The sequence below is a fragment of the Cyclopterus lumpus genome, chromosome 20 (genome assembly GCF_009769545.1).
Source record: "Cyclopterus lumpus isolate fCycLum1 chromosome 20, fCycLum1.pri, whole genome shotgun sequence".
Lineage (NCBI taxonomy): Eukaryota > Metazoa > Chordata > Actinopteri > Perciformes > Cyclopteridae > Cyclopterus > Cyclopterus lumpus.
This window is the reverse complement of record NC_046985.1, coordinates 2,865,882-2,886,219: the sequence shown is the minus strand read 5'-3', so window position 1 is coordinate 2,886,219 and position 20,338 is coordinate 2,865,882. Positions and strand designations below refer to the sequence as shown.

The following is a 20,338-nucleotide window of genomic DNA, read 5'->3' as shown; positions in this document are numbered from 1 at the left end:
GCTCAGTTTGAATCCAAAAGACCACAAACTTGGAAGCCATAATCTCATTTTTTTTTCCATGCTCAGTAATGGCGGTGCGTCCACAGTGGACTAATTATCTCGATTTGTTCCCTCCCCACAGTAATCGTGGTCCTCTACGTGGGCTTGAGGCGGCAGAAGAAAAAAGAAACCCTCATGTCATCCAAAGAGGACATCCGGGATAATGTGATCCACTACGACGACGAAGGCGGCGGCGAGGAGGACACGCACGCGTTCGACATGGGGACGCTTCGCAACCCCAAGGTCGTCAAAGAGAACCTGTTCCGCAGGGACGTCAAACCCGAGATGAGAAGAGGTCCCAGGCCGCCGGTCTCGCAGGACAGCGCTGACATCCGAGATTTCATCAACCAGCGGCTGAAAGAGCACGACGTGGACAACGCGGCGCCGCCCTACGACTCCTTGGCCACGTACGCTTACGAGGGCGACGGCTCGGTGGCGGAGTCGCTCAGCTCCATCGACACTCTCGCCGTAGACGTCGAGGAGGACTATGATTACCTCGACGACTGGGGGCCACGCTTTAAGACTCTGGCGGGGATATTTGGGGAACAGTCGGAAACTCAGTCGGACTCGACCACTACGGAGAACACACATTGATGTTATTCACAGACTCGGGAAAAAAAAGAAGTTGGCGTCGCACGCACACACACACACACACACACACACACACACACACACTGAACCATGTTTTTTTCTCATTGTTTGTCTTCCCATGTCTGTTTTCACCTTTTTTTTTCCAGCTCACCGGTTTCTATTTCAAGTGGTACTTTATCATGCTCAGTCCCAAAATGAAAAAATTTAAAAACAAAAAAAACATTACATGAGCCAAGCAGCCAATACATTTCCTTTCAATTGAATGTTCTTGTCTTACGTTTGGTTTCCTGTTGGGGAATACGCATACACATGGAAATGTTGCCATTTCCTAGAACATCCTTAAAAGTGCCTCAATATAATTGTTCTCTCACTTGCTATATTTCATGCCACACACATCCAGTGTTGTCCTTTAGAAGCCCATAGGTTTAAGCAGATGCAGTCAGCATACTGCGCTCTGATTGGCTCAAGCATCCACCGAGACCAACGTCAATCCCGTGGGGACAATGAAGTGCCACCAGGTTTTGGCCAAAGATGTTTTGAATGTTATTTATTGTTCTATTTATTTATTGGCCGATTGAGTTTGATTCGATTTATTTTTGTGTGTATTTATTTATTTATCTCTGTCATCAATCTGTAATTTTTTTTATTTTTGGAAACACTCGAGGAATTTTGTAATTAAAAGAAATAAGGCCCACATGAAAATGTATGTTTCTGTTAGGTGGGTCATGTGAATAGACTTGTACTAGAGTTGTAAAAAAAAAAAAAAGAAGATATTAGGGCTAAATACTGCAGTTCAGTCATGTAATAAACACAGTTTTCTTAAATAAACCACACTTGGACAAAACCCCTGTCTGTGTTCACTTATTTTGCTCACATTATGTAAATGTTGCATTTGGTAAACATTTCCTCCATGTCGGCATGTTGTCAACATTGGGAGTGTTAACATATCGCTGCTAGCATTTACCTCATAGCAGCTATTTTAAGCCATAGTAGCTCAAAGTACAGCCTCACAGAGCTACATTTTACACCCTATTTATTATAAACTGTGGTTGAGTTGCGCTGCCTGCATTGCATGTGAACATCTGTCCCAAATACCACCTTCAAGACTGTCCACCCCCCTGGAAGATAGAAATGACTTAACAGTTGACTGGTTTTCTTCTGACAAATAGACAAACAAATGCCCTCAAAGTGAATGTTTCCACATTTGGCTAAAAGTCCCCAATGCCGAGGAAAGAGAATCCAGTCACACGCAGGCTTCAGTAAGGTATCAAGAGGGCCAATTTCCCCCAGTCATTGAATGGAGTAGCTCAGACCTTTCTTTCCATGGTCTGCTGACGACATAATGGAAGTTCTGGATGAAAGCCAAAGCAGTCAGTGACACACAATGCAGAGCCTCTACCAATGGATGCGAGGTGATTCCCCTTTCTATCACATCCAATAGGTATCCCTGAAGGCCCGAGCTTCAGTCAATGTGCAGCGAAGTGTTTAAATTGACATTAAGCAATCTATGACCCCTTGCAGACAGCAGGAATTACAACAACAGTGACATAACTGACCTTCCACTCAATTACTTTGAGTTATAGTGGTCTGAAACTGACACCGACAATGTAGTCCCGTTTTCAAATGAGAAATGAGTGATTTTGAGCTAATTGGAGAAGAAACCCAACAGATGTATCACCGTAAAACAAACAAAATGAATAATGGAAACTGCCCTCATCAAAAGGAGTTGACCAGAGTGACATATTGTGTTGTTAAGTTTGGGCTACTTGCTGCTCTGTACTTGACTTGGTTGTGGCTTCAGAACAAAGCAATTAGTTGCAGCAATAAGCTTTCTTCTAAACGTTCTCGACCCACTATCATAAAGGCCTGTTCTGTGGTCATCTTGCGTTACCTAGTTTAGTATTAGTAACTAATGTGACCTGCAATCTTCTGCTTTTCCCTCAAAACTGTGAGTGTAGCCCTGAAATGATCAGTCAATTATTCGCTAAGGAGATCAACAGAGAGGTGTAAGCTCCAGTTTTCCCCTGTGAGGATTTGCAGTTCTTGTCTGTATACCATTACAAGCTGAATGGTTTTGGGGTTTTAGGCACGCTAGCGACTTATCCTTTGGAACATCTCAACATCTACATTATTATTCGGCTTCAAATTTGGCATCGGCATTAATGATTTTCAGGCAATCTGCTTTGAATGTCTGGACACCCGTCAGATGGATTGACCAACTACCTGCAAAACTAATGACATTAACATCATTCTCAGCTGTAATTTGTTGTAACGTTATACCTGAACATGGTGTTAAGTTCAACCGAAATTCTGAGCTTCCCGCGATTTGAAAGATGTCCTGAGACCAGTAATTTAAAATATAGTAAGTATTTAATAAAAGAATAAGGATCATAAGCATATATCTCTGTCCCAGCCGGGCGCGCTCACGTGTCGTTGGGTCCACAGGCTATAATAACGATTTATATGAATCAAAATCTGTTAAAATAGTTAACTGTCTACCGCCTTCACGTGAGAGGACAAATGCCTTACAGAGTTCTGAAAGGTTAAGTACAATCCATACACTGAGCATAAAGCTTCTCCATTGGTTAGTATCAGGTATGCATGCATATACCTCAACTACACAGCATGCTATCTGCCTATCAGTACAAGGAGGCGGACTTCTCTAAGCAATAAACCACGATGCTACTTCCCTTATCTCTTCCCTTTTGGCCCTAAACAGCAAAATGGGCTCCTTCAAAATAAATGCCTATATTCCGGTCACTTAGGGAGACTACTTTGACTACGCCTCCTTGGATCAATACATTCCATTCATACCTGAGTCATCTTTATAGTTATGATAACCATAACACATAAAACAATCAGCATACAGTTACAATAATACTTATTCAGTGATTACACCTTTACAGTAACATACTTATACAGTGACAGTGACTTTTCTCCCATGTTTCCCAAACACATTCCTTCATACTATTCTTCATAATATCCCTTATTGATTATCATATCTTTCTTATGTATTCATTTAAAACATGGGCTTTCCTATTTACATGTGCAAGTATATATAAAAAACATTACAACTCTACAATGGCCTTGTGCTTCACTGTGAGCATATTAGCTTACCAACGTTAGCTCAAACACAGAGCTGCTGGCAGGGACTCATAATAAGTTGGCAGCACCTTGGGCCCTGGACTTTTGGTCATAAAGTTTTGTGGCTTTTTTTATAGACTTAATGATGACTGAGACTTGAGGTTTCTCAAGAGATCCGGTATGGGTACCAAAACTCCGGTGAACTTGTATCCGAGATTGGGAGTGTCTTGGGAGTGTCTTGGGAGTGCCATTAGGAGTGTCTTGACAGCAGCCAGAACCAGTGGCACAGAACTGCCCCAACCTCATAACATTTACAACACTTGCTGCAAAAGAAAAGCCCAAAACCTACAGGCACCCAGCTCACGTTCTGCACGTGGTCCATCCATTTTAAAAAACCTTAGCGAAGCATCTTAACACACACACACACATACGTGCTGCACTGCTGTGTTATCATGTACTGTACATTGTGTACGACTCAGTGTGTACATCAATAGTGCATGCCCCTTGTGTTAAGACAGAGAGAGCCAGAGTACTGTACTGACAATAAACTTGAACTTTAACAAAATCTTTTAATTAAAAAATACCAGTGGGATGGATCAATAAAGAAATCAATAGGTAGCCTCATGTGAGTGATCCGTTTGGTGAATGCATTCTTTGAATTGATTCAGCAGGCAGGTATTATCCTTGAAGACTGGGCCGATATCCACGCTGCTGTGTTGCGTTGTGTTTCCCAAAACACAACCTTTCCACACGATGACTCATCGCGTCTAGTGGTACTCGGCACTGTAGACAGAACAAACAGAGACTTCAGCAGTGAGAGGGAGGCATGGTGAGGGTGAGGGGGCTGCCATCCTATGCATAAACATGAGAGAAGTGGGACAATCCACACGGTGGCTCAGGGGAGAGCTGCTGTTACCACGAGCCAGAGCGGAAAATAAGCGATGGCATTGATACTGTTTATGTTGGATCGGGGGGTACAACCCGCTGTGCCTCCGGTGATCAGCACTGTCCAGTCTCATTGTTGAGTTTTCTCCCGATTGCCAATAATCCACCATAAGTAGAGCGACTCCATACAAATCAAAAAATAACCCTTCTGTCTCCAAATCCTCTTCCTTTCAAATTGCATCGCAACAGCAAACTTTTGACTTAGCGACACGGGGAAAAACATCACAATCTAAAAAGGGCTTTTCAAATTCCGGGAGCCTTGTTCGGTGCCTCGGTGTCTTTCAGCATTTCGACATCTTGGGAGTCACGCAAGGCTGTACAAGCACGGCCTTCAAGATTCAACAAAGACGAGTTGTCACGCAACCTTTTGAATTAACTCTTGTATTGTCGCGCTGACAATTTGCTTAGAACGAAACACACAAATACGCGACGTCTACCGCAAACGCTCTCCTGTTATGACTCCTCAGTTTGTGTAATATGCTTCAGTTTATAATGAAGCCCTGCATTGCACACTGCAGTAGTTAGGGATTGTAGTGCTGATGCTTATGGGTGCTTTAATTAATACCAGTCACTTTGTATTATTCTGCATCTGAGGGTATTTCGTGCATATGGAAATCAACCTGTCACCACGGCTGCCGAGCGCTCTCTAAGCTGACAGGTTTGCTTTACTGAAATGTGCTGATCTCGGTGTGCACATATTTGTAGCCGCTGACCTTTGTTAACCCTTTTAATAATGCAGAGGCAGCGGCGGCTGACCTTGAGACGGCGGCACGTGAGTAAACACGGCGATCTCACTTTGGGAACACGTTTACCGAGTGTTCAGCTGTAATTAAGACATTAAAGCAGTTGCTTGCGAGGGCAACTTTCAAAATGAACCCGTTAATTAGGTAAACCGAGCTGACGGGTTTGCTTTACGTCTATGGGAAGATGTGAGGGTTCTACTTTGTTCAATTCTATCACCTTTTTTTTACCCTGGATTTATTTTTCCTGATATGAACTATTTATTGTTTTTGCTAAATTAGATTAACAGCCATGCAATATATGATGTACTTCCCAGGTTGTGCATAACTACTAACGACAACTATGCAATCTAGCTTCAAAATATTAAATATATATTTATTCTCCCATGACAAGTGTCATGTGACTTTACAGTTTGTCATTGTTGGTCTTAGGTTATAATGTCAGCAATTCAAATGTGATGCAATTCAATGGGAAATTTCCACAAGTATTATTTATAAAGCTTAACATGTTGACTTGTTGTTCAGTGTTGTTTGTTGGGACATCGACATTGAAGGGAGTGGGTCCATGTTCCCAGTAACCACGAATGACCCGTCTTGCTCTGATTGGCTTACCCTGATATTCTAACCCTAACCCTAACCCCAATCTTACTCAACATGCCAAAAACCTAACCTACGTAACCATCATCGTCGACATTGGGCGTATTTTGGATGGAGAAGGAAGCCATTGGTGTTGTGGGAACACGGAGCTGAGGGAATATGCGTATTGGTGTCGACCCCCATTTAAAGTACATGTGCAGCTCATTCACTTAATCACTTAAGAAGTCTCAGCTACCAAACACAGCCCCTTTCCCTGGTATTACGCTGGAGACAGGGCTGAAAGGAACGGGGTGAAAGAGTCAGCCTGTGAATAAAAAGCTTTTGTATTTTATTATTTTTCCTTTAAAAAGGTATTACAGAAAGATTAAGCTTCAAAGTAAGGTTTTAAATCCATCCACATATTTAAGAAGGATGTGTGGAATTCAACAAATTCTTCTTTTTCTTCGTGTTTCGCAACTTTCTTTCCAACTCGTCACTGTACCGCTGTGATTCTTGACAAATGAAAAGCATCAATGTATTGCTTTAATTTTTTTCCTGCTCGGCAGGGAAGGCAGAAGTGCTGGTGGAACAAATCAACACTGACATTGAAACGTCAGACCAACACAGACACTGTAAACTAGAATAGTTTTATATATATATATATATATATATATATATATATATATATATATATATATATATACATATATATATATATATATACATATATATATAAATATATATATATATCTATATATCTCTATATATACTCAGTATATATATAATATATATATATTTCTATATTTATATTAGAGAAAAGAAATCCAGGGAGAAGAAACATGGTGACAGAAATGAATACAACAGAACTCTCACATCTTCCATTATGAAAACAAAATGCAATGCATCCAAAACTTTGCATTAGTGGCATTTGATTTAATTCACCAAGCAACATGTAGCGGTAGAGAAAGTTGTAAGTTGAATATCGATCCCCCACAATCCTCACTGACACTTCTATAGTTCAGAATGTCCTGGATATTACGGCCCCGGGCTATAAATTGCAAGAGTGGGAAACAGATGCATTAAACATTAAATGCCACAATAACCCAGCGTGCAGCCTGTGCTCCAGCCCCCACACTCATTCTCTCCTGCTTTAATATGGCAATAATAAAAACAGAAGAAAAAAAGATTGCATCTTTTCCTACTTGCAGGTGAACATGCTGTGCAGCGCGGTTCAAAGACATGCCTCCTGCCTCACCTGACGCACAGTTCACCCACCTCTTCACTCGTGCTTGGTTAAATATAATACAAATATAAGACACATTATATCAGCATGGTTGACTAAGAATCAAAAGAGCAGCAGAGGACCCTACTTCAATGGCAAACAATGGTTGCAATAAAAGTGTTTCACAGGGTGAAACTGAATACAGATGCAACCCTCCTTAGAAATGACTAATAGCAAAAATAAATTGATGCCTAATTGCACGTCATTCATTCTACTCTTGGAATGAAGACGTTCTTGTCATATATATATATATATATATATATATATATATATATATATATATATATATATATATATATATATGAATATATATATATATATATATATATATATATATATATATATATATATATATATAGCTAAGAGGGTGAAATGCACTGTTGCATTTCCAATAATACAGAAAATATTTGATCGCGTTCTGAACCAGGAAATGCAACCGCGACGCCAGGAATCCCCAAAATAGTCATCTTTAAAAAGACACCCATTGTCTTTACCAGTTCATTAACCGGAGGAGAAACGTCTCCATACGCTCTTGTGCTCTGTTCAACCCTCCCCGTCCGATCGGCTGCTTGTGTGCTTTACCAACGCTAACCGACACACGCCATTTCCCACGCCGTTAACTGGCCCAAGAGGAGCCGTCTGGTGAGATACAAACGCACAACGCCTGCTACTAAGGAACAAACGCATCAAGGGTTTTATTATTGGTCTTCTGTCCGCTTTCACGACTTGTTATTGTGTTTTGTATTTTTTTTGGAGGGTCTACAGCTGGTTGCCTTCGTAATACCCCAAAATAACGATTTACACATTTAATGCCTGAAGCAGTATATTCAATAAGATAATGTCGCCGTTGAATGGCCGAAATACTTTGAACTTTACAGGAACTCTCCATGACACTTAGTTATATATTGTGAAAATAATGGTTACGTTTAGGCAACAACAATAATTGTTTGTGTTCAACGTAATAACGTAGCGTAGTGCAATAATTCAGAAGCGTAAATGAACAAATCTGTCATTTGCTCCTCATTTGGCTCTACTCCAAGATGAATAAAAAGAAATGCACTTCTCAGTTTCCAGCCAACTGCAGACTCTACTACAGCAAAACTACAGCAACATGCTAGTTTTCATGGCCATTAAAAAAAGGTATATGATAATATCTAGTAGGCAGCACTAGAGTCATTCTTGGAAAACAAATTGAGTGCAAACCAAAGCTGTAACTGTTGCAAACACCAGTTTATATATTTTTTATTAATGGTGTGTCTGGGCGGTGTGTCTGTACCATGCCACCCAATTTCGATGTGGGTCTGCTGAGAGTGAGAGCTTCAAGAGTATTAGCAGAGCACCCGTGCCTGAAGCCTCTTCTATGCACTGCTGGTACAGTAAAGGATTTGACCACGGATCTGTGAAATTGAACAAATTACTGATTAACACCAGAAAGCTCCCAGAGAGCGCACACACCTCGCCGCGGCAGCACAATCCTCTCGTCACACTAGCAGAGGACAGACTGCTGGGACATGTGACACCACCGTTTCACTTCCTGTTTCCTGCTGACAGGTGTTTTTTTTTTTTTACCGAGACGATTATTCCCCTTAACCTGAACCAACAATTAAAACGCAGTCTCTGGCTTTGAAGATTTGAAGTGATAACAGCTTATTAATTTAACGCGCAGCTAACACGTACAATTAAAGGTGACAGAGACAGACCGAGTCTATTTAAAAGCCGGATACATTTGTTGTAGCGAAGGAAAATAACACACCGGTTATAATTATCATAGTCGTAAAAACCTTTCGGGAAAGATAAATAAATTATTGCCTTTTAAAAACATGCCACTAATTTGCTAATTTCATGCTACATCCACTAAACATATTTCAAAAGCACGACATGCTATTATTGAAGAACAAGCACAAATAATACCTCGACCATAGAACACAGTGTAACACCACCTGTGATTATCCCCGCGCACCTTGGCCACCTCTATTCAACTCCGGGGGGGAAACTCAGGCTATGGGATGGATGCATTCTGCCAACCCGGCAACACATAAACAAACTGGGAGGGATGCAGGTGACATTAGCCCTCATGCAAAATAAATATTGACTGGCTACAGCGTACCTTTATTATACCAAGTTCATTCATTCTGTTTCTGTACTTAATTAAAATTGTGAGGGACTTGTATTTTACTTGAATATTGACATAATTGCTACGTTCTACTCGACTAAGAAATAAATGAGATCCCTTTTACTCACATTTATTTTAGGGCTTTAGTTATTGCTTTGAAGATTCATATTTTGCATTAAAAAAGGACATAAAATATAATGCACCGTTATAGATATGCCAACCGGATATGAAATTGATCAACTATTATATCCAAATCAACCAGCTGCATTTAGATGCCGCTTACAAATTAATAATCACACAGTGTCAATAATCTCAACCCCAAAATATAATAAATTAACCCGAAGCAGGAGGTTGCTGTTTAAAGTCAGACTCTCAAATCATGATTATCTTCCTCCTTTCTTCATAACCCGAGCGCGTCCTGAAAACATACGGAAAGAAGACTTTACTCTTCTGTATTTTTTGGAGTTTTACAATAAGTAATTATTCTTTAAATTGTTTGTGTCCAGGACACATTTCCCTAACAAAGACCCGGCTCCTTATGCAAATTAGTTTGAAATAACATCCATTAAAAACAACACGAGAACAGAAACCGTTGAGAAAGAGAACAGACACACGTCTACAGGTAGAGGCTCAGGTAGCTACACCAGGAGGAACCTCATTCAAGGTGAACTCAGGTTTATTACATAGAGCGCACAGTTCTAGTTGTGGAGAGTCGACACCGGTGGAGGTGGTGAAGGCAGCTGGAGCAGGCTGGAGGTCTAGATGATGTCATGAGGAGCGGGGATCAGTGGGGGAACCGCGAGCACCGGATGTGATGGGGAGGAGGGTCTCATCAGGTCTCATCAGGTCTCATCGGGGTCTCATCAGGTCTCATCGTGTCTCACTGGGTCTCATCAGGTCTCATCGGGTCTCATTGGGTCTCATCAGGTCTCATCGGGTCTCATCGGGTCTCACTGGGTCTCATCAGGTCTCACTGGGTCTCATCGGGTCTCATCACGTCTCACTGGGTCTCATCAGGTCTCATCGGGTCTCACTGGGTCTCATCAGGTCTCACTGGGTCTCATCGGGTCTCATCACGTCTCACTGGGTCTCATCAGGTCTCACTGGGTCTCATCGGGTCTCATCAGGTCTCATCGTGTCTCACTGGGTCTCATCAGGTCTCATTGGGTCTCATCAGGTCTCATCAGGTCTCATCGGGTCTCACTGGGTCTCATCAGGTCTCACTGGGTCTCATCGGGTCTCATCACGTCTCACTGGGTCTCATCAGGTCTCATCGGGTCTCACTGGGTCTCATCAGGTCTCACTGGGTCTCATCAGGTCTCACTGGGTCTCATCGGGTCTCATCACGTCTCACTGGGTCTCATCAGGTCTCACTGGGTCTCATCGGGTCTCATCAGGTCTCACTGGGTCTCATCAGGTCTCACTGGGTCTCATCGGGTCTCACTGGGTCTCATCGGGTCTCACTGGGTCTCATCAGGTCTCACTGGGTCTCATCAGGTCTCATCAGGTCTCATCAGGTCTCATCGTGTCTCACTGGGTCTCATCAGGTCTCATTGGGTCTCATTGGGTCTCATCAGGTCTCACTGAAATGACAGCTTAACGGGTCTTTAAAGTTTGAACACTTTAATTTAATTTAATTTAATTTAATTTAATTGGCTTTACAAGACTTTACTGTAAGTAAATAATCAATGTTGACGATTTGATATTCAAACCGTATGTTGGCACCAAACCTCCTGAGATATGAAACGTGGTCTCAGTGAAAGCCCGAACCTGAACCCGAAGGTCCAGGAGGATCTTCCCACGTCGGACACACCGGAAGGCCTGAAGCTCGGAGGCCGACACACGCAGACTTCCTGCCGTCAGCCACTCGAGCTCCAGAGGAACGAGTCCACGGGTCCTCGGGGCCTCGGGTCCTCGGGGGCTCGGGGGCTCGGGTCCTCGGGTCCTCGGGGGCTCGGGTCCTCGGGTCCTCGGGTCCTCGGGTCCTCGGGGGCTCGGGTCCTCCGGTCCTCGTGGTGCTGTTGAAGATACTGAGGTTAATTTGACTATATATATACACATACAAAATAATAGCTTCCTTTCTCTCCGTGAATATAACATTTGTATCCTCAGCATATCTATCTTTCTTATACACGCGACATGAAGATACATAATGAAATAAAGTGAGCCTCCAGTTCCCCTGTTACAGTACATTATGTCGACGATGGCAGCTTTTCCCTCTTATCCACACAAAGACATGTCAGGTTTGCTTTCATGCACCGGCCGCTTCACTTGGAGAAGTGACATATGTTGTGTTGCTCAGACAACTTGATGATAGTCATTATTTATTCATCATTCAAACCGCTACTGATTTTTATATCCCAAAGATTTAGGCAGACATGTTGTCACATTTATTAATTTTTTTCTTTTTGGTTAATTTTTGTATAGGTTTTTTTCTTTTGGGCCAATTTCAGTATCCTTAAATCATCACCTTATTTCATCACCTCAAATCGGCCACGAGTGAAAGGAGTTATGTAATATTCATGTGCGATACTAGAATCCATGTGCATAGATCTTATAAAGTAACTTAAACATGTATTTAAATCCGTCTGGTGCTCCGGGGGTCATTCCAGCCTGGAGGTGAGAGTGCTGCAGGTTTATCCACATGATCCACCTTGATACTGTGTGCATGTACCATCTATTTGACCTTGATAGTCAAAGATGGACACCAGCGACACGAATCATGTTTTGTGCTTTAAAGATACTCGTCACCTCAGTCTGCGTTCACTCTAACGAGGCTCAACCACCCACTTCTCTTAACCCTGTGCACCAAACGGGGGAATATCACCTGCAGCCAAGTATATTCATTAATTTTAATCTCTCTCGCAGTTTTGAGCCATCTGTTGTTTTTATTTCAACATTTTGTTAATCTTTGTCATTTGTCTGATTATTACAATTTTTATGTGGGTGTGTTGTTTCTCAGTGCTACTTATTATATCCTTCTAAATAAATACACCCGCGGGTATCATTACATTTCTGACACCTCTGCAACACCGAAAGACGCTCGAGAGTCCTCCGGTGGCAATCCTCGCCGCCACCTATTTAATGAAAAGGAAGTTCAACACCTCTGCCAGGAGAGATAACTGCTTCACCGTGTCGTAGGCAGCACTGTAATTAGCTTCTTGCACATACTTTTTTTTTTTTTTTTTACAGAGGAATGCTGATTAGAGGTTATACGAGATATTTTTGGATGCTTATATAATGTTTTATCAGGCAGTAGTTTGTTGAGCACGTTGTTTTTTTTTCAGATTTACTCGACATACTCGAGACTTTATAAAAAAAAGCCGATGCAGAAAATACCAGCAGACAGCGGCACAAGTCCAGCTCTAATGACTTTGCCAAAAAAGCACCCACGTCGCCCAAATAGAAACTCTGCAAGAGAAAATGAGGAAACTCATTACCCCGTGTCAGTTTTATTCACTGATGAGAAGCATGCTATTCTAACTCAACAACTGCCAGAGGGGGGTAGAGGGAATAAGAAGAAAGAAGAAATTGCCCACTGCAGTCAGGTGTAAGTGCAGACGTTTACGGTGTAAATTCGGTTCTGCGTGATGAAACTTTCATTATGGCTTTGGCGGGGGAAAAAAAAAAGGGTGGAACTCCGGCAAACAAGCCGACTCGAGGCACTCGACTGAAAAAAAAAGAGCAAATGTTTGTGCAGCGAGTGGTTTCATCGAGGAGCTGCTTTTTCTTTCTTTAAAAAAAGTCTGTCGTAACGCGATGTTACAGCATCTAAAAACACTCGATGTGAAATGCCGTGTTTCTTTAGAAAAGTGCATTGTGTGATAATAACACGCTCCAAACTACTGGGTCCCATACCATAAACTGTCTATTAGAAGTGGACATAGACACGTCGATGTCAATATGTCAATATGTGTGCCTGTTTGAACGCATGTGTGAATTGAAACTAAAAGATAAGGACTTTACAGAATATGTATAATGTCCTTATATGAAGCATATCCAATGATGAACGCCATTTCCTTGTTTTTTGCCGGCTTGATGCATAATACGTTTTAAAAGGAGCATATTAGTCCAATGCCTGCCATCTAGCTTGTTCCTGCTGCAGGTCACATGACAGCACGTGTCAGTTTGGTTGCAGGTTTGGGTAAAACACTGTTTTTTTCACGTCTATTTGTGTCCACGGCCACAGTCAGTTCTATTGACAATAAAGCAGAATTATTCTTTCGAGTACAATCTTTTTTTTCTCTCTCCCTTAATTGACGTTTGTTTTCACATCGATATTTGGGATAAAACATGAAAATGTAAAATAGATTTCACATTGATGTTGCACATGTCGTGCAGGTACTTATTCATGTTTAGCTTCATTTGTTTTCCACGTATGAAGTCTTTGTGCTTTCTTTCTGTATCTTGCCATATAAAATTACAATTTACATCTCAACTAGTAGTAACGCGCTCGAGGCCACTCATGTGCACTACAAAAAACACATTTCTTTGTGTCCCAAAAGAACCCAAAAGAACGTCTAAACACGGGCAGAAGCGGATTCTCAGTACTCATTATTCAGACATGATTCTGTTGAGAACAATCATGCAAATGAGCGCAGGACTTTTATTGAAGTTTTGATTGTGAAGACGGGCATGCAATCCCAGTCTTTAATGAGCACAATAGTTGTATCGAAGTTTTGTATTGAATTGCCTCCTACAGTAAAATATCAGTAAACAAGTAGAACTGATCTACTGCTGCTCTCTTTCCAGATAATGAAGGGGGAATCGGACTGGAGGCAATATGCTGCGAATACCTTTTTTCTAATGAGATGAACTACAGGGAGCCGCGGAAAGCTCAGATGGGTATGAGCTATGCATAAATCTGTTGCGGGCAGTGGGTTCATATTGCAACTTAAAAGAAAATAAAATATAAGATTGTCCTTTTTTTTATTTTTTTTACGTGACCGAGGCAGGTTGAGGGGAGAGTTTAGTTTTGCCGAGGTTACATCAGCCGGCCCCTGTTTCCAGGCAACATAAGTAAAAGTGATTCCCTGAGGACGCTGGTGCAGAATCCGTTGGGGAACCGCGGTAACGAGCGAGGTCAAAACATGTCAACCTGCGATAAATCAATCTGCACTGAGATGGAGACGCTTGTGTTTTAAAGCTTTATTTAACACTGTGTCACGACGGTCATTAGCAGCATATATATAATAAATGTGCGACGCGGAGATGAGCGATGTCTCGGCTTCCAAACAATTAAACTCCCCAGTTCACTATACTTAAAACACACACATGTGCGCCCTGGTGATGTTTTTCTAAGCATCATTATGCCACAAAAGAACAAATACAAGACAAAAGAAGTGTTTTACTCCCCCTCCCACCCTTACCACCCCCCTCCCCGGAGGGATGACACAAAGCGGCTGTGTGAAAAAGGGCTGAAAGACAGTTGATTTGATCCGTGCCGGGGAAACAAGAGATTGACAGATTGTCATTGGAGTGACACACTCGGTAAAAAAAACACAAAGCACACACACACACACACACTGGGCAAGCTCTTGTGAAAGAAATGAACAAGACACAAATAAAAGATACAGGTTGCGCAACTCGTCTCTCACTATTATTTGACTTGTATTTTTACATCGAGTGCAACAAAATGGATTGAATACAGTTTGAAATGAGACATTCATACCTTAAAAGACTAAATAGGTGGCTGTCTTAAATGACCCATACGCCTGTCCCAGAAACCACTTTGTATTGTGAGCATTTTAAGCCACCCCTTTGCTTGTTGTGAGTTTTTAAGCAGCTATATATACTTATTTAAAGGGGAAATCCAATCATTACATGCATCAAAGTTTGTTTACTTGGGAAGTGCATCTGCGTGTTGTTGTATAACGCATTCTTGTGTCTCCAGGGAGCTGCATGAAGGCTCATACACGTCCTCAAGATTTTGCCTTTTTAAAAATTACAATTTAAAAAAATTAAAAACACAATAAAAATCGGAGGGTGCAGAGCCTTCCAGATCGACACAACTCTTGCTTGAAGCTAACAGCTCCAGGCTACGTTAGCCGCTAACAGCGTAACCCAAAATATCTGACGAAAACTGTTAGCAGTCACTTTGCATCATGGGTAATTTATGTGCCAGGCTTTTGACAGGAGAAGGATGCGTGGAATAAGAAATGATGAAGAGGATGAAGAATGTCTGCTGCGATTTGATCCTGCGTGGGACCATGTAGTTGTGTGTATTGTGTGTATTGTGTGTATTGTGTGTGCGGGGAACACGTTCTTACTCTCACCATTGCTTCCTCTGCCAGCTTCGCTTTAAGTTCTACCTTTTCATGAACCAACCTCAGGTCGTGGTCATTGGATGTGTTGCTTCTGAGATCCCTTTGACCAAACCAACAGTGGCACACTGATGACTATGCTTAAGGTAAGCGAACAGTTACGTGGAGCGCTGGAATCGCCTGCTATGTTTCCTACAATGGTTTACTCATATAGATTCAAATGTATTTGGCTCTTTGTTCAACGTAATCAAAGCAAATTGCTATATGATTCTTGCAGATGTTTAAGAAAGCCCTTGATACTCCATAGAAATAATTAGCATTAAAACATTTTGATTTAATTCAAATTGCTTGTGTGCCAGAGGTGTAATTTGTCAGAGGCTACCTGACCTCCTCTTGAGCACGGCTAGTCAAACACGCTCGCGTCAGTAAAGCGTTGACCTTTAAAAACCAGTTGCATCAGCAACGCTCACGCCCAAAGGATTTGTGTTGCCTGGAGTTTATGCTAAACACCTCCCCTTGTAAAGCAATAAATAAAAACTGAACTCAATTATAATCCACATTGTTAGTTTCTCTCTTCTCAAAAGGGCTTCATGCAAATAATTGCATTGTAAGACAACAAGCAATTCCAGCGTTATCTGTGCGTCCCCCCCCCCCCCTTTACGTGTTCAGCTTGCCACCTGGGTGTTTTAGGTGCGGATCAGCACAGGAAAACAAGATTTGCTGGCGTAACTCGAGCTTTGTTTGCCTGTAAGCCCGTGCTTTTCGAGCGCGGGAGTAAATGGCTGGCTTATGCACGAAGCCCCCTTGCAGACAAGGTGACCCCCAGAGAACGAGGCTGCGTTTGGAAGATATGGAGATCAGTGTGGTCATCCATGACTGCCAGTCTCTTACTCCGCACGCCACCTTTTCCCCCATTTCCGGGCCGAACTGCTTAATTCAAGATACGGCTGCACAGCAGCTAAAACGTGTACACATTTCCAACTGTATCTCCAACCGTCACTGTGTCATTTTTATTCACACACGGTTATTTGCTTAATAAAGGAAGAGATGAGTCGAGGAATATAATCGTGGTTTAAATCCCACAGAGAATGTAGCTTTAAACCAAGAAGCACTCGTCTGGAATGAGTAAGTCACGTTTGAGTTCTGTGAATTCAGAAATGTATGGAAAATCATTAATGGCCAACACGCCAAAGCCCTGCAGACGATATACATTTTCTATAAAGCTCAAAGCTAGTGCATCCGGCATAACGAAGCATAGCACACAACCTTTTGCATTTCAAATGGGACAAATACACATTTGCATGCATTTGTTAACAAATCCATCATGCAAAGTACACCTCACATGGGTGTAGAACAAATACTCCGAACTCTGAATGTGTGAGTATTTGTCATGAATGCAGAAGAATAATTTTTTTTTTTTTAAAACACACACACACACACACACTGTATTTTAGGTATTTAAAGAAGTGTACAATGTAAAATGGACGTATTGATTATAATAGGGTAGAGACAAATCTTTAACTTTAATAACAAATATACATATGTTCCAAGTTCCAGTGATGACGCAGCAACAACAATGTGACCTGTAAGAAGAAAAATAATGGTGCGTTTTATCAAACAACTCAAAAACATTAAAAAAAAAAACAACTCTCAACTCCTTGAATAAACAACTTGGTCAGTACTCTTCAAACTTAAGATTTATTCATGCAACAAAACCACATTGGGGCCTCTAGCTTACAGTAGGGTGCGTCACACACACACACACACACACGCCATGAAGTACATCAACGTAATACACTTCAGTCCACGCCGACTCTTCTGAACCAATGTACGGCGTGTCCGTACATCTCAGGTAACTATTGACAACAGTCAGCTGCTGTTCAGCCGGAAAGAATAGTTGTGCTTCGGCTCCAGAGCAATAAACTTTCAACAGTCCTCAACACTTTTTTTTTTTTTTTTGTGCTTTTGTTCCGACACCTTTGAGAGATCATTCCTTTTGTGTCTGTTCCCCTCACGATGCCTCCTGAAATCATGTCAGAGTGTTCAAAGCAACTCAGGCTGACTCTGCCCTATTTCAGTGACAAGACAGGCATGGGGAGCGGCGTTCTACTCCAAAACAAGGATCCGCTGTGGAGATACTCTCAATACTCTGTGTTGTTGTTGTGTGGGTGGTGTGTGTGTGTGTGTGTGTGTGTGTGTGTGAGGGAGTGGATTCACTCACAGCGCTACAAAGCTGAGCTTCAGTGAAGTTTAGACGTCAAGAAGGAATCCCCTCACTCCAAAGACCATCTTTTGAAAGTGAGGTTCTTATCCCTCTGAATTGGCGGCTGCTTAAACTGCGATATCGTTCAGTCCGACTGCCAAACATTCCCACATGGTGAGGGATACGCAGGGAAAGAAAGAAGAAGAAAAAAGGCGTTGGAGGCTATTTGAAAAGCAAACAAAGCAGACTCAGCCTACTCTAAAGCCATTTTTTCTGATGTGTCATCACAGTCCTCTCCTAAACCTTCACCCTGCTCAACCCCATATTAGTCTTGTCTGAAAAATCTCCTTATTGCAGTGAAACTCACCGCAGGCCGCCCACTGACACTCTCCTCGCGCGGGATGGCATTAACAACAGTCCACAAAAGGAAGTTTTGGAGCCAAGTAATTATCGACGGAAGGTGTGAGCCAAGGGCAGCAGGCTGTCTGTGAAGTCTGCTCGGGCTACAAAGCATTGTGACCTCTCTCTCTCTCTTTACACATGCATTGTTGTGAGAGCCAGAGACCCTTTTTAAGACAACTTTTTCTTTTATTTTGAAGTTGCAAATGCGTACAGTAATTTAAACCCCCAAAATGTGCTTTTAATTCAAATGTATTTATATATGAATTTGTTATGCTTTTTTTTTTGTGAAATATTTTTGGCAATTTCACCGCTGACATATCACCGTATACTGAAAAGTTTATATGGGAATGTATTATCAACATTTTTACAAAGATAGCAGACAAGTGCCTTAAACGTGCATTCTCTCTAATAGCCAGCAGGGGGGCGAATCCTCTGGATTTTAGATCATTTTAAACGCGACAAATGTCATGAAAAGTCAAAGGTTTTCTTTAAAGTTTGACTTCTCTTTTCATAAAACTCAAAACATTAGACAGGTGTTTAAAAGGAACAGTTGGACATTTTGGGATAAACACTTATTTTCTCTCACGCTGAGAGTGAGAAAAGAGTGATACTATTTCCTGGTAATAAATGTTGCAACCAAAACAATTTGCAGCAGAAACAGGACTGTCTCACTCCAAGAGAAACCAAACCTTCCTTCAATATGAAGCACGTAATTATTACTATTTCAGTTTCATCAAATAGCTGTTTAGCCACTAACATTCTAAGATACCTCCAGTTATAGCTCATGAGTAACTTACTGGCAAAGTGGAGAAAACATCTTATCAACACACTATTGTACAACAAACACCGTGAAGACTACCTCAACAACCAAATAAAGGACATTATATGGCTTGAGATGAAGATGGTGATGCAGCTGTTAACACGTGCAGTTCATTCGTATTCCTCGACACCTTCTAGAGGCATGAACCGCTTTATGTGAGCGAGTTAAATGTCAACCTGTAAAATGATACAAGTTCAACATTTGCTCGCTCACAGTGGAAAAATAAATCAGGTGACAGTGTTCACTGTTTGTTGTGTTGTTGTGATGAGGCAAATGAGACTTTCTATAAATGTACCAATTAGATACTATTTACCACAGTTCCATCACTGTGTGTCAAATTCCATCATTTCTATTACAGATTGAAAAAGCGCTTGACATTTGGACCCCATTTTGTATATATATATATATATATTTTACAATACCACCAAGCATCACAAGATTATTTACCTGCAAAAAATACTTTGAATTACAGCCGGCATTGACCATGACGACGCTCTTTGTGTTATTTGAGATGCCGTTGGAGGGAGACGAGATGATTCACACACACTCATCACTCGCTGAGAGATTTAATTATCCGAATCTATAGGCGTGCAGAATATGTCAATCAAGGATAAATCTGCATTTTGTTCTACGCCAACGTCACATTTCTGCCTTCATTTCAGTCAAATTTGTACTTAAGAGACACTGTTCTCCAAGGGTTCAGATATAAATTGAATGAGAGTGATGTTGCATATGATATATGAACGAGCATTACACCACATAAAAGGCAAAATGAGGGCAGCTGGAGACCCTCGTTGCGTGTCACGGAACAAAATGTATTGTTGACCTGATGACAGGACGAGATGAAATGTCACGGCGATCCATCCAGTTGTGGCTCAGATGATTCACTCAAAACCCCAAATGTCAACCTCATGGTTGCACTCAAAGAAAAGTCATGGAGGGGGGGGGTTATCAACATCTGGGGAACATTTCACAGCAATCCATTCGATAGTTGTTCAGGCCTTTCAGCTTAAATGTCAACCTCATGATGCAGGCGGGCGCCAGGGAGTCCGCATCGGCAAACCGGGCAATAGCATGAAAATCCACCAACAGTTGTTGAGATGTTTTTCTGGACCGCAGGAGTGGAACGAGTATAAAATACGCGAGTAAACATCCGTCCAGATGCGTTCCGGGTCGACTCGCTAAAAACTGATTGGTGGAAAAGTGGTGTGTAGGGAGGTACATAATTCAGACGTATGGGGCTTTTTGATTCTTTGGAATGCCGTCATTTTGCCATCACC

The 20,338-nt window shown here is 41.7% G+C and overlaps 1 protein-coding gene across 1 annotated transcript in view; it reads left to right on the top strand.

Annotated features, from left to right (window-relative positions):
• LOC117749460 (cadherin-12-like) overlaps positions 1–633 on the top strand; it is a 53,043-nt gene extending 52,410 nt beyond the window's left edge. The window contains exon 11 of the mRNA XM_034560020.1: positions 122–633. Within this exon, the coding sequence (XP_034415911.1) occupies positions 122–633 (512 nt within the window). The remainder of the gene's footprint in view (positions 1–121) is intronic.
• The last annotated feature ends 19,705 nt before the right edge of the window (positions 634–20,338 follow it).